The sequence below is a fragment of the Gordionus sp. m RMFG-2023 genome, chromosome 4, assembly GCF_954871325.1.
Source record: "Gordionus sp. m RMFG-2023 chromosome 4, tfGorSpeb1-WG-v2, whole genome shotgun sequence".
Classification (NCBI taxonomy): Eukaryota; Metazoa; Nematomorpha; class Gordioida; order Chordodea; family Parachordodidae; genus Gordionus; species Gordionus sp. m RMFG-2023.
In genome coordinates, this window is record NC_088778.1 from 2,945,537 (window position 1) to 2,961,496 (window position 15,960).

At 26.0% G+C, this 15,960-nt stretch overlaps 1 protein-coding gene across 3 annotated transcripts; it reads left to right on the forward strand.

The window, feature by feature from the left end:
* Positions 1-2,772: 2,772 nt before the first annotated feature.
* LOC135928271 (nuclear transcription factor Y subunit gamma-like) lies at positions 2,773-15,005 on the forward strand. Of its 3 annotated transcripts, none has more exons than XM_065464686.1 (6): positions 2,773-2,910; positions 2,955-3,032; positions 3,079-3,192; positions 3,235-3,330; positions 14,055-14,691; positions 14,782-15,005. In XM_065464686.1, the coding sequence occupies exons 1-5, from the start codon at positions 2,815-2,817 to the stop codon at positions 14,673-14,675; spliced, it is 1,005 nt and encodes a 334-aa protein (XP_065320758.1). In that variant the 5' UTR covers positions 2,773-2,814; the 3' UTR covers positions 14,676-14,691; positions 14,782-15,005. The 3 variants fall into 3 exon arrangements, with proteins under 3 accessions (XP_065320758.1, XP_065320759.1, XP_065320757.1); XM_065464687.1 differs by lacking the exon at positions 14,782-15,005 and adding an exon at positions 3,833-3,870 and having other exon boundaries at positions 14,055-14,162; XM_065464685.1 differs by lacking the exon at positions 14,782-15,005 and having other exon boundaries at positions 14,055-14,768.
* The last annotated feature ends 955 nt before the right edge of the window (positions 15,006-15,960 follow it).

Consider the following 15,960-nt stretch of genomic DNA (forward strand, 5'->3'; position numbering starts at 1 on the left):
ATTGTAAAATGTTATAGTTATTGACACAGGATATCTTTTGGAAAATAATAATATTTTAAAATAAATAAAATATTAGATTAATCGAATAGTAACAAATTTAAATAATAAATTAATTATTTACGCTTAAACAGTTTTTCGAATTAAATATATTAAATTATTCGAATATTCAAATAATTGGTTTATAAAAAAATAAAAATGTAATATAAAATAAAAATAAATAAAATTTTTAACTAATATTTTATTGTTTATTTATATAATATCCTTATTTACTTAAGCAAAATGATGCTTTTTTAAAAATTGTGTTCATATCCACATTAATATTTGAGAATCATTTTATATAGGTTATAATTTTATTTTATTTTCTTATAATAATTTCAATTTTCATTATAATAAATTACATTTTTATTTTTTTAAACAATACAAATTGATATATCAAAAAAACAATGTTAAGTGAATTATCAAATGTCACATTAAAATGATATATATAAAAAAAAGGTTAATATAAATTTTTGACCGAAAGGTATAATCTCTATTATTTAACAATTATGTTAATATAAAATTTACCGAAAGGTATAATCACTATTTAACAAAAATATATTCCTCACTCTGAATTTTATCTAAAACTTATTTAGAGAAGTTTTAATCTATAAATAAATATTTTAAACCCTAGTATGAATCAAAAAATAAGTTGATAAATTATTATAATTGAAATTGAAATTCCATTAAATTTTTAAACACATTTAGTTCTGAATAAATTATATATTGTTTGCAAGTATTACAAATAGTAAATTATTCGATTCATTTAAATGCAATGAGTACTATTAATGCACTATTTGATTATTGTGATTATACCGTTTTATTTTATTAACTTGAATTCTAAGTTGTCCGAAAAGCAGAGGACACTGTAATGTTTGTAATAAAAATGTGAAAGTTCAAGTGGTTACTAGGTAAATCTAAAAATGGGAAGAACTAAGTCATCAGAGACACTTTGATGATCATGTCAATTTGAGATAAGATGACGGAAGATAGATTACATTCAGTAAGAAGAGGGGTAGGATATATTTTAAGAAAATGATAGTAGAAATAATATAAGAAAGTGATTTGAGAAGATCTAAGAAATGCAACCAAATGGTGGACATGGTGAATGACAGAATGCATTGAGGATTAAAATAAGTGCAAATAAATCATTCATGTGAATCATATAATATAGGATCATTATAATTCATTTTTGAATAGACCCACACATTAATAAGTTTAAATTATGAATATTGAAACATTGATTTCCCAGAAAATATATTGTCTCAAAAAATATTGGCTTAAACAATGATCTATTTAGCTTAAAGTGGAAACCTAAACTCATAAAAAAAAATTTATTATTCTATTTATTAGTTATATAAACTTCTTTCAAGATTGGTATACTAATTTTTCGCAATTTATTTTGGTGTTAAAATAATTTACTAATGGAGAATATCATTTATAAAATTTATTTTTAAAAATATCCCGTTTTGAATAAAAACGTTGATAACTCACAATTAAAATATTCTAGGTCCATCATCGGTTTTATTTAGTATAGTAAAATGGTCCACTAAAGTTTTGAACTTTCACATTATTAATTAATAAATTCTTTTTAAATATTTTATTAAGCATTTCCTATTAGAACAAAATTATTTCAATATTTTTTGCAAATTTTTTTCAAAATTGATATTTTATATTCTAACCAGTTTAAAGTAATATTAAGATATATTATGAAAGTGGGTTCTTTCTATATAATATAGATATAATTATTGCCTGGACTTAAGTAGTGATTTATTTATTAAAAAACAATTCAAATCGTTGTTGAACACAAATAGCAGGTAGCACGCTATTTCAATTTCTCAGTAGCCTCACTAGAGGAGGTTATCGCCCTGGAGCTCGAGCCACCTAAAAAATTTGAAGAGATATTTCAAAATTTTGAAATTTTTATACCACTAAAAAAAGGTAATTTAGGATAATGTTTGTTTTTAAAAAAAAAAGGTAAGATAATTTTAAAAATGATTTTAAAATATATTTTGAGCACCCTGCGATTGTAAAAGCTAGTGATGCCCCTGGTTTCTAATATAAGAAAATAAGCGATATTCACTTATATTTCATGCGGGAAAGGTTTATTAATACCTGATGATTTGTATTGATACTGTTGTATATAAATATATTAAAGTTTTATGCCTCATAGCGTAATTTAAAACATTTTAGTTTTATATATATTTTATCACATTACAATTTGTATTTTTTTTTATTTTAGTTTATATCATCGTTTAAGTTACATTTTATTTATATTATTATTGCGTAAAACTTCGGTGATCAATTATTATTTAATAAGTATTCTATTTTACTGAGATATATAAAAGAAAAGATGTTTTTGAATTTTATATAGATTTATATTTAAAAATGTGATTTATGATACTACTTTGATACGAATAAATTTATTGAAAAATATGTAATTATGATTCAAAGAGATTTGAAATACAATACTATCTACTGGAACACCACAATTAACTATTAAATAACAGATACATATTTATAATAGAAAATTGACCGTTTTCATTTAAAGTACTCTATTTTTATGATTTAAAAACTATTTAAATGGTCCTATTTTAAACAATTGTATTACCTAGTAATGTACCCGGCATTTTTTATACATTCGTAGCATTAGAGAGTTATAATTAGATATAAATCACGTGAATATTTATAAAAATTTATTAAATGTCACAAATTTTCAATCAAGTTTATTTTATATAAAAACACAATTTTATTGAGAGATAAGAGAGCGATAATTTTATGTCAGAATATTCAGTTTTAGATCCTGAATCACAGCAAAAGATCCATGAAAATTTTTGGGAAAAACAATCGAAGATTGTTGATAACATTAATATGGTATAAAATGTTTCATTATTTAATTTTTTATATAATTTTTCAAGAGAGATTTACATTTAAGAATCCAAGACCTACCTTTAGCCAGAATTAAAAAAATTATGAAACTTGATGAAAATGTTAAGGTATATTATATTCAAGACATTTTGAATTATTAATAAAAAATTATAGATGATAAGTGCAGAGGTACCTATATTATTTGCTAAGGCAGCTGAGTTATTTATTAGTGAGATAACAATGAGGGGTTGGTGGTGCACGGAAGAAAACAAAAGAAGAACCTTACAAGTACATATGTGATATTTTTGAAGATTTAATATTTGTACAAAGAAAAGTGATATAGCATTAGCAGCTAGTAGATATGATCAGTTTGATTTTCTCATTGATATTGTTCCAAGAGAAGAAATTAAAATGTCTGTAAAAAAGGTACATTTTATTTTATAAATAATAGTATTATCAAAGGTATCAGAAGAGGTGCAAAGGGTTGATAAAATATTTAACAGGGTATTCCTTAAATTAAAAACAGTAAATTTTAAACAACCCTAAATAATCAGGAATCAGTGATGTCACTAATATTTTATTTAAAAGATATAATTATGGATTATACACTATAATATATATATATCTTCATCAATATTTTTATCTATCTTAAAATGATCTAGTTATTAATGTTTATATCTTGGAATTGGGAAGCTCAGCAATTAATTTTTAAAACATCACTAGTTAGGAATGTTAATGCAACTTTAAAATAAGTTAACAGGGTTGTCAGATTTTTTTCAAACAATAATTGAAAAAATTTAACCACAATTCTAAAAATTATTTTAATGAATTACAAAGTATTGTAAAATCAATATACAATATAAATCATCCATATTTTTTTAGAATTTATTATTATTTATCACATAAATAATTTGTGTTTTAAATCAAGGTTCTGCCAAGCATGGATTCAATATCCGATATCTCCAAGTTTGATGATATTTTAGATGAATTGACACTAGTTTTTTTATTAGAATAGCTCAGAATTATTGGAAATGTCTTGATATATATTATTTGAGGCATCCATTGATAAATAAAATGGATTATTTTCCTTCAAATCTGTAGATAGAAATATCTACCTTAGTAGTAGGGTCTTTGATATTCAAAATGGTTTTTATTTTTCTTCATACAATCTTTTTGGCTATTTTTGAATCAGGAAAGCTAATAGGTAATAGGATTGCAAAGCAAATCTATCTATAAATCACTAAGCAATTTTATAGAGGATAAGTGGATATCACTTTAGATATTGGATATACAGTATTATCACCATATAAATTCTTTTTATAAGTATAGTTTTGATATTTTTAATGAATTATTCTTTTAAATTGGATATACTTTTGCCTTGGTGAATTATGGACTGTTCTATTTCTGATGTTAAATTTTGTATTAGGATCATTCCATGTCAAATCAATCATAAAGGCACATTTTCTATCTACCCCCCCCCCCTTTAAAATTGTTTAAAATTTCTGGAATTATTAAGATAGGTGAAAAATTAGCAGACCTGGTTCACTGGATACAGCTAGGGATGTAAATTTCCTGGGAAACTATATTTTGGGGAAAGTTCCCAGGAAATTTGGGGAAATGACGAGAAACTATCTTTTTATACTTTACAGTTTTTTTATATTTTATTAAAAATATATAGATTATAAACATTATAATTAAACAAATATGAATCAATTTCAACTAATTTGTGATTACTTTACATGTTTTATTTGAAATATTAAATATAGACTATAAATAATATTTAAACAATTAATTTTGAGTAGTTAATTATCTTCGTTTGAAGATGAAAATGATTCCAGATCAGAGCTTGAAATTCTGGGATCCAGCAATTTGTCTAAAATGTAGATTAGCTCTTATATAAACTAATTTGCGAACTTTGTCATTTTTTATTCTATTTCTAGATTTAGAATGAATATTTCCAGAGGACCATATTCTTTCGGATGCTGCACTTGTTGGTGGTACTGATAAAATTTGTATGGCTAAGGTCAATAGTATTGATTGCAACATAGACCTAATAAAATATTGAATAACACAATTTTAAGATTAGAAAAAGAGTTAGGTCATTGTTTACAGTAATATAAAAGTATTTAACCTTTCCATCAACTCACTTGATCTGTAAATGATGTGTCTTGCCAAAGACTTGCCATATTAAAAAAAATCTTCCTTTGCACGATATTTGGATAGGTTTCTCATTACTCTTGCAATATCGATATCTAGATATCCAGAAAATCGGTTAATAATATCCAACCCCTTTGCAACTTCATTGTCTCTTAAATTAAATCCGCAAAACTTTGGGTCAAATATATGAGCAGCATCCGACATCAAAATTTTTTTCGGCTTTTAATAAACTGATCAATTTCTGAAATCTCGCTTTGCGACAATAGATTTGATATTGTTTTATAATCTTTAAATGTCTCCCTGATATGATTAAATGTTGAGGGACATCAGATAAATTGTCTTTATCCCCTTCCACTATCTCTATTTGTGTAGTTGCATTAGATCATTTAAAAACCGATCATTATTGAGAAGGGTAAGTCTCTTATCTCGATCATTAAATATATCAAGAATTGCCATTTCCTGCATAATATCTTTATTTTTTAACAAACTATTTATCATCAAAACTATACCTGCCCAACGAGTTGGGCTAGGCAAGATACATATAGACTCTAGCCATGCGAATTTTATCAGTACCACCAACAAGTGCAGCGTCCGATTTCGTTTTTCTTTTTTTTAAAAAAAAAGTATATAATAAAAGTTTAAAAAATTAAAATATATCCTTACCTTGAAAATAAAATAATCAAAGAATTTATCCGTCTTTTCTTTCGATTTTTTTTGTAAAAATAAAAAGTAAAGGAATTACTTATCAAATTCGTCGTTCGATATTGGAGATGATAAAAGGACAAATAAAATTTTTTGACTTTTCTTTTCGATAGTCAAAATTTTATCCAAATTTACAAAATTATAAAAGGTAAAAAAAATAAAATATATATATATATAAATAAAAGAGTAATATGATAAAAAATAGTTTTTCATCAAAATCTTTCAATTTCTACGTTAGGATGTTTTGTTTCAAAGCTTTTAACATACCGCACTGCATAATTATTGATAAGATGTTGAGGGAAATGGGAGGATGCAGTAGATTCTCTTATGTCCGAAATAACAGGACGAATGAAATTCACTTTTACTTTAAAACCCTCCTAGAGATGATCAATACTTATATGTCTCTTAATGGAAAACCTTACGTTTTTGATGAAAATAAATTCATTTTTATATTTTGTGCAATTACGGAATATTAGAAATTAAATGTTAAATCTTAAATATCTTTGCAAACATTATACGCTTTATATATTTGACATACTACATTTATAGGGTATAGAAAATTTTCCCTATGTTACGTTATTAAATAAAAATTTAAGCGATGCTTAACAGACAGTCTATAGAATATTAATAAAATTTTTTTAATTTTCCTTCATAACTTAAAGTAGTATGAAATTCTTTGTGACGAGTCAAGTCTAGATATTTATAGATAATTCAAATTAAAACTTAGTGGACTAAATCCTATTTACGAATTTGAATTAAAATTTTTATAGACAAACTATATCGAAACTTAATGGACCACATTCTCTTGATTAAAATTTTGTATACAACTCAAATTTGAATTTAATGGACTAAATGCATATTTTGCTTTTACGATTTTAAAAATTGAAAGTTTACCTTATTTAAATAAAATTTTAACATGGATGATAAATTAATTCTTACGCAGACTCAATATGTTCCTAAATTTCCCGTGTTTTCAGGGAAATTGTCGGAAACTTACATTAACTTAATTGAAACTTATTTTGATGGACATATTGGGTCAGACTCATCTAAAGTTAGGACACTACTATGTAGCTTACCAATTGAGATTGTAGACCAATTTACGTCGATATGTTCTAAAGCACAGTTAAAAGACTTTAATATTGTTTTTGTAAGCTATTCAAATTCGTAAAGAGGATTTAGTCCACTAAGTTTTAATTTGAATTATCTATAAATATCTAGACTTGACTCGTCACAAAGAATTTCATACTACTTTAAGTTATGAAGGAAAATTAAAAATTTTTTATTAATATTCTATAGACTGTCTGTTAAGCATCGCGTAAATTTTTATTTAATAACGTAACATAGGGAAAATTTTCTATACCCTATAAATGTAGTATGTCAAATATATAAAGCGTATAATGTTTGCAAAGATATTTAAGATTTAACATTTAATTTCTAATATTCCGTAATTGCACAAAATATAAAAATGAATTTATTTTCATCAAAAACGTAAGGTTTTCCATTAAGAGACATATAAGTATTGATCATCTCTAGGAGGGTTTTAAAGTAAAAGTGAATTTCATTCGTCCTATTATTTCGGACATAAGAGAATCTACTGCATCCTCCCATTTCCCTCAACATCTTATCAATAATTATGCAGTGCGGTATGTTAAAAGCTATGAAACAAAACATCCTAACGTAGAAATTGAAAGATTTTGATGAAAAACTATTTTTTATCTTATTACTCTTTTATTTATATGGTGAATTCCATATCAAATCAACCAAGGTTTCAACCCGACCCCTTTCAATTTTTTTTAAATTTTGCATACTGATGGTATATACTATAACTAAGAAAAAAATGAAATTTTACCTCCCAAAAAGGCTTACCCGCTAAGATATGGGCGTTTAAAGCGCGGAAAAATGGTACATTTTTGACAAAAAGTGCCTAATTTATTTTCAAATATCTCGAGAAATAATTAAGTTAGAAAAATAATTTAAATTTTATTATGTAGCTTAATAATAGTTCTTTAATATGACATAAAAATAAATATGATATAAATTTGATGAATGTCCAAAACCGGATGTATAAAACCGGAAATGGCCATAGAAAAAAAAAGGTATTTTTTTTTTCGAAATTTTTTTTCTATAGATAGATATAACACTGCTTTATATTTGTGCCAAATCCTAGCCTGGGATAAAAAAGGGTCTAGGAGTTATGACTCTTTATATGGCTTAAATTGATCAAAAATATCTTCATTTAATGAATACTTATGAAATAATGTTTTTTTAAAAATTATGTCTAAATGATAGGCCCTAACTTTTTTTTATTTTTAATTGTTAACATATTGTGAGTGAATAGATTTGCATTCTTACGACCCAAAAACTGTGTTTTAGCAGGTGGTCCAGGTACACATACCATGTGTATCTGCACACTACACCAAAATTTTAAGCTTATTTTAATAGGGGGAAAATTAAAACAGCTTACAAACAATAATGATCATTATAATTATCCTCCAATAAACGATTATAAACATTGTATTGCACAAAGTCTTTGCAATCCTGCCCAGCCTGGATGTTACTTCAATAAATGTAAATTTTGTCCTGGATCATCCCAAATAAAAGAAAGACTTATTATATTATTTGATACGAATTCAATAGATTATATATCATTTAAACAATGGTTGGTAGTTGATAGAACTACGCTCGAAACGCTGACAAAATCAGCTTATAAATTCCTAGATTATTTAATTGAGAAATTAGACAATTTGATTCCACATTCATTTGTAGCATCACAACAATCATTATTTCAAAACAATTTAAAATCTAATTTAAATGTTGGCGAATACTTAGTTATTGCTGACTTTTCGGAAAATTATGCATTTTTAGTGCAAGACCATGCACAGGGATTTCATTGGACAAATAATCAGTCCACTATTCACCCTTTTATCATTTATTATCGTCAGGACAACACTATAAAACATATAAGTTTAGTGGTGATATCAGATTGCTTAAAGCACAATGTCTGTGCCTTTTATTTATTTCAAACTAAAATGATTTTATTTTTAAAAGAAAGATTTGATACATTGACCAAAATTTATTATTTTTCTGATTGGGGCCGTAATCCAATATAAAAATAAAAAAAATTTCATAAATCTCTATAATCATGAATGTGATTTTGGTATAAAGGCCGAGTGGCATTTTTTTGCTACAGCTCATGGAATAAGTCCGTGCGACAGTTTAGGAGGTATTACAAAACGGCTAGCAGCTCGAGCTAGTTTGCAACTGCCATATCAAAACCATATTTTGACACCAATGGATTTATTCGACTTTGCAACAAATAATATACATGGAGTAAATTACATTAATGAATACAATAATATGGAAAATCATCTAGAAAGCAGATTTTTGAGAGCAAAAAGAATTCCGGGAACACAAAAATACCATGCTTATATTCCCCTTGATGAAAATAAAATTAAAGTCAAAATTTATACCAATTCTTTAGATAATTTAATATATGATATATTGTAAACATAATTATGAATTATTATATTATATGTAATTATGCATTTCAGAAAAATAAAGTTATAAATTGGTTTAGAATTATTTTGTCAAGTAATTTTCAGTCACAACATGTTAACAATTAAAAATAAAAAAAAGTTAGGGCCTATCATTTAGACATAATTTTAAAAAAAAACATTATTTCATAAGTATTCATTAAATGAAGATATTTTTGATCAATTTAAGCCATATAAAGAGTCATAACTCCTAGACCCTTTTTTATCCCAGGCTAGGATTTGGCACAAATATAAAGCAGTGTTATATCTATCTACGGAAAAAAAATTTTGAAAAAAAAAATACCTTTTTTTTCTATGGCCATTTCCGGTTTTATACATCCGGTTTTGGACATTCATCAAATTTATATCATATTTATTTTTATGTCATATTAAAGAACTATTATTAAGCTACATAATAAAATTTAAATTATTTTTCTAACTTAATTATTTCTCGAGATATTTGAAAATAAATGAGGCACATTTTGTCAAAAATGTACTATTTTTCCGCGCTTTAAACGCCCATATCTTAGCGAGTAAACCTTGTCGGGAGGTAAAATTTCATTTTTTTCTTAGTTATAGTTTATACTACCATTATGCAAAATTTAAGAAAAATTGAAGAGGGTCGGGTTGAGAATCGACTTTTTTTGGTTGATTTGATATGGAATTCACCATATATATATTTTATTTTATTTTTTTACCTTTTATAATTTTGTAAATTTGGATAAAATTTGGACTATCGAAAAGAAAAGTCAAAAAATTTTATTTGTCCTTTTATCATCTCCAATATCGAACGACGAATTTGATAAGTAATTCCTTTACTTTTTATTTTTACAAAAAAAATCGAAAGAAAAGACGGATAAATTCTTTGATTATTTTATTTTCAAGGTAAGGATATATTTTAATTTTTTAAACTTTGAGTATATACTTTTTTTTATAAAAAAAAGAAAAACGTACCACCGTAACCGGGGCACCCTTTGGAAATATTCTTTCGAAATCTATAAATAGAATAAAAAATGACAAGGTTCGAAAATTAGTTTATATAAGAGCCAATCTACATTTTATGGGAAAGGAAATTTCTGAAATTGACAAATAGTTGGATACCAGAATTTCAAGCTCTGATCTGGAATCATTTTCATCTTTAAACGAAGATAATTACCTACTCAAAATTAATTGTTTTAATATTATTTATAGTCTATATTTAATATTTTCAAATAAAACATGTAAAGTAATCATAAATTAGTTAAAATTAATTCATATTTGTTTAATTATAATGTTTATAATCTATATATTTACAATAAAACATTTAAAAAAATCAATATTAACCTGTAAAGTATTATAAAAAAGATAGCTTCCCGTTATTTTCCCGTTTTTCCCCGAAATATAGTTTCCTGGGAAATTTACATCCCTAGATACAGCACCTCAAAGGTGTGAAAAATGAATTTAAATGAAGGAGAATTTCAAGGATTTTACTAGCACAAGTTTAATTCACTTTTGTTATTGCAAGACACTTATTTAATTTAGTCATTTAAGTTACATCAGAATATCATTCATAATACATGTGTCACTTAACAGAAAAATCTCAAAGCCTCTAAAAAAAATTTCAAATTTTCAGATGGCGCAGGATTTTAATATAAGAATCGCGAAAATTTAAATACTCTTTGCTGCCATGAAGATGATTTTGGAATAAAAGTTGCCATTGCTGGGCCTTATCTCATGGCTATTTGGCATGTAACAGAGTTGGAGTTAAGGGGCATTCCATATCAAATAAATCACTTTACAACCTGGCAATTTTAAATTTTATTAAAATTTGGTATATAAATTAATGAAGTGTTGATTACGAATCCAAAATAAGCCTCCTTAATTACCATAACATGAGATATATGGTCTCAAAGTGGCTCTGCTTGCTCATTTTTTGGGAAAAATCATTTTTAAAATTAGGATAACTTTAATATTAGATGCATATATATATCTGTTATGGAACATTTTATAACATTAAGTAAACTCTTGCATGTATTTTGGATAAAATTAACTTTTAATTAATATTTTTTTAAATTGAAGTTAAAAATTTGATTAAAAAGTCAAAATATTGTTATGTAGGATGAAAAAAGATTATTTCCTCAAATTTCAGATATTTTGTAAAGATTATCATGATGAATTATAAAAATTTTCAGGATGGTAAAAAAAAATTGATAAGTAAGAAAAAATGCTTAAAATATAATTGCTTCTAGATGGCGTTAATAATTTTATACAGTTTAAAACTTAATTGTTGAAAATATAAGTCAATCCACATTTTTCTATATTCCATAATATATTATTTATTGAATAAAATCTCATTTTTCCACAAAAATAAAATTCCCGCTAGATAGCGCAAGTAATTTAAAATGGCTAAAAACTTAATTTTTGTAAAATATATCAGTCGTAATATTTATTCTATAATATTTATTGAATTAACTCATGGTGAAATTGCTTAAAGTATAGATACTTAGTGATATAGATTTCCGTAAATTTAATTTGTAGGTCATTTTGGATTCTTTATTAGTTAAATTATAAGTTCTTCATATAGTGGACAAAAAGTTGACGACAGTTAGAATATCATTCTTCGTAAGAATATCAGGTATTTATGAATAATAAATGTACAGGGAAGGTCCATTAGGGGTAGAAATATTACCTTCATCAGCACTTATAATCGCTTGAATATATTCCACCCTCCATTCATTATCATTAAAACAAGCTAAATACCCTTTAATATTGTTGGTTGATATGTCTCCTATTCGATTTTGAATATTTTACTATATGGTTTTAACAGGATACACTGCATGAATTTTTATTGCAGGAATGGAAAGAGTTTTGATAACTCTTCCTTTAAAAGTTTTTGCTCATTCATGGAATATATTGGAAAAATGAAATTTTTTAATATTTTCCTCGGCGAATTTGAAGAAATCACAGATTTTATTATTTTCATAAGGTCATTGTAAACTGATCTGCACCGCCAGGCGTTTAACAGTTCCCCATACTCCACTGCAAACACTATCCCCATGTGCAGTAGCAAGGAAATGTCACTAGGATAGCAAAATCCACCTGATAACACAAATTTATGAAATTTTTCCTGTTTTTATATTGATTTGTAAACCCAACGGAAATAAATATATTAACACTCGGATTAAAAGTAAATTTTTGTAAAATTTATTAATTTTTTTTGTAATGAAATAAGCACGTTTTATGTTCCAGCGATTGGGATATGGCTATATAACCTATTAACCATAATTAGTTATTTTAAATTACTAGCGCTATTTAGCCAAAATTTTATCTTTATGCCAAAATGCGATTTTATTCAATAAATATTATATTATCACATATATTCAAAAATTAAATTTTGGGTTAAAAATATTAGCGCCATTTTGCGATCATTTTATTTTAAGCATTTTTTCTATTTAAACTTTTCTTCACCACCCTGAAAATATTTATATGAACAGTTTTATGTACTCTTTACAAAATATCGGAACTCTGGGAAAAAAAATAAGAATTTTTTTCAAAATACGTGCAAGAGTTTACTTAGGAATATAAAATAAGCCATAATGGATATATATATAGTGCGTCTAATATTAACGTTATCCCAATTTTAAAAAATCATTTTTTTCAATGACCAAGCAGAGCTACGCTACTTTCTCCGGCTCTACTGAAGTTAAAGGGCTAATATTTTGGATTAGTCAATTACGACACCTCATTAACTTGTATATATCAAATTTTAGCAAAATCTGAGATGGTCGAATTGTAAAGTGATTGGTTTGATATGGAATGAACTCTTACTGTCAAACTTTAAATGGTCAGGGCTAATTTACAACAAATGTACTAAAAAGTTTTTTGCATATTCTCAGTATTTTAATTAAAATTAATTTTTATTCTTATTTTGGCATTTGCAAAAACCATTTTATCTTAAATTTATATATATGTGTAGTTTTATCCAATAAAAAGCGTACAATACCGGGAAGGCTAAATTTTCTACTTTTTTTGTTTTCTCAGATAAAAATTGAAGCTAAATTTTATTCAAATTCAGTAGAATCTCAAATATTAATAAATATAACGTCATTTCACTCGAATATTAATGCGATTTTTAGATATGAAAAAATAAATGGATGTATAACATGTATCTAAGACAATCATTGGTGAGTGACTGGCCTGTTTTTAGAAAAAAAATTCGAAAAAGAGGTGTAGATCCCTCCTCGATTGACAAATTGTGAAAACACACATTTTAGATGACAGCCTTTCAGCTGCTATACCAGACGAACATATGCCATTATACATAAAGATGAAGGGCAAACATCTATTCATCTTTTTTATGAGCTTACATACATATATATATAACTATTTATATCTCTAACTATATTTTGTTTCATGTGTATTTTAAATTATGGAATGAATATTAATAAACAAATTGGAGGGAATCAGAATGAGCAAGTTTTTTAAAATTTGGCTGATTTAATTTTGAACCAAGCTAATTCTAACATCTCCTTCTTAATAAAATATTGTTTTAACGTTTTGTATTCCACAATTGCTGATACCTAAAAAGTTATCTACAACTTTATAACGACATCATTTTAAGATTGGCAAATAATTAGTGTGCATTATCTTTATATATTGTTACAGAATTTAAAATAATTTTGTGGGTATCTATTTCTTTTATGTTGTGCGGCGCATTTATTATTTGTTTATTTATGAATATTTTATTTTTAATATTCTCTTAATTTTTCTCATCAAAAGGAAAATAATTCTACATTCAATTCACTTGTCAATAACCAACCCTCCTTCACTCAAACTCCTCAAATACAATATTATTTTCAAGTTCCCGTGAATCAAGTTCCCGTGAATAATGTGCCTAACCCAAATTTAAACATGACCTATAATCAATTGAACGCGATAAACAGCAATAACTTAAATATAAGTTCTATACCAACATTATTAAATCACTCCACTTCCCAAAATCTATCACACGCAAATAATCAAAATAAAGAAATTATTAGAAATAATGAAAATGTTAGCACAATGTTGTCAAGTATATTGGGAGATGAAAGCCCCACTAGTCGAAAAAATGTAATTACTTCCTATAAAAATAGCACTAATCAGACATTTAATTCACCCAACTTAAACACATCAAATTTAAGTTATGATAATCAAAAACTAATGCTAGATGGAGGTAATACCACAATTAATGTAAGTTGCGATCAAGCTAATGATAGCCCCTTGCAGCAAGCCATTATTTCTAGCCTTAAAAATAATAATGATCAAGATAACGCCAATAATTCTCCAATGGTTTTTCAAATAACCCATCAGCAATTGGAAGCATTATTGGGGATTAAAATTCAAGGCACAACCTCAGGATAACATATATTTTTTTAAAGTTTAAATTCTTATATGGACCTATTTGTAAATAACACCCAGAATATTATATTATTGCTTAATATATCATTATTAATTATTCTAATTATAGAAAATAAAAGTATACCACGGGTGGATACATTGCTAACGTGAGTTTAAAGGACTATTTTTCCGAGATTTCCCTCAGTGTAAGAACTAGACATCCGCAAATCCCAGGCTGACGTCTAAAAATTTGGGGCTGGTTGGGCTTTTTTAAATATGATATCATTCCATTTTGTGAAATAAATTGATATATTTTAAAATTCTTGCAAGAAACAAGGCGCCTATATTTTTTTATTTGTGGAACATTTTTCTTTACATTTATATCAATTCGGGCTAGGTCGGGATTATCAGGACAAATAAACAAAATTTTTGTTAAGTAGCATGCCGGATTAAATTTTTTTTTAATCTTGAGCCAGGTGTGAAAAATTAATTCCGATGAAGATTACTTGGCAAGAACATTAATTTTATGATGTTTTTAATAGTTTTATTTCGTCATGAATATCTAAGCAAAAGATAACGTGTCTATTTTTTACTGTCATATTACTTTTTTGCGTGAGATTTGATTCGCCCGTGGTTCAAAAAAAAATTTGGGGATTATAGGCATGATTTTTAGCGATTTAGAGCATGTCAAAAATAGTTATCCCCTTGTTTTTATTGATACTAAAAATGTTTGTTAGATTATCTGAATTTCATGTTAGATTAGCAATTAATTATTGGTCCAGTTATTAGTTTTACACATTAGCAACTCGAGGATGGAAATAAAGCTTTTAATACGGAATAAATATATATTTATGTCTAAACGAATAAAAATAACTAGCTCGAACCTAAAAAAAATCTATTTTAAAATAGAGTTGGCGGTTTAAATTAACCCCCCCCCCCCCAATAATAAAGTATTGTTTTTTTTTATGAGATGTAAAAATAAATATGTATTATGCATTGCGACATTATATGCTATGCTTGAATGACGAAAATGTAATTTCTCGAGGAAAAAAAATTCTAATAATTTTATTTTTTTAAAAATCTTTATTTTATATGTATTTCGTATTAATCCTTTCTTTTTTAAATTTCTTATTCCTTAAAGTCCTTCTGTCGAGAGGTTCACATCCATGATTAAATTATCATTTTTAATGTCTTAGTGAGCTTTAGAAAAAAAACGGAAAACTTAACATAAATTGATTGGAAGAAACCATCGATAGAATTGACTTGATTAAATATCAACACATTTTGAACAGCTGTGCTCTTAATACAT

Coding starts and splice junctions, on each gene's coding strand:
- LOC135928271 (XM_065464686.1), top strand. CDS start 2,815: ATGTCAGAATATTCAGTTTTAGATCCTGAATCACAGCAAAAGATCCAT. Junction 3,193..3,234: donor ACAAAAGAAGAACCTTACAA/GTACATATGTGA, acceptor ATTTGTACAAAG/AAAAGTGATATAGCATTAGC. Junction 3,331..14,054: donor TTAAAATGTCTGTAAAAAAG/GTACATTTTATT, acceptor TCTCATCAAAAG/GAAAATAATTCTACATTCAA.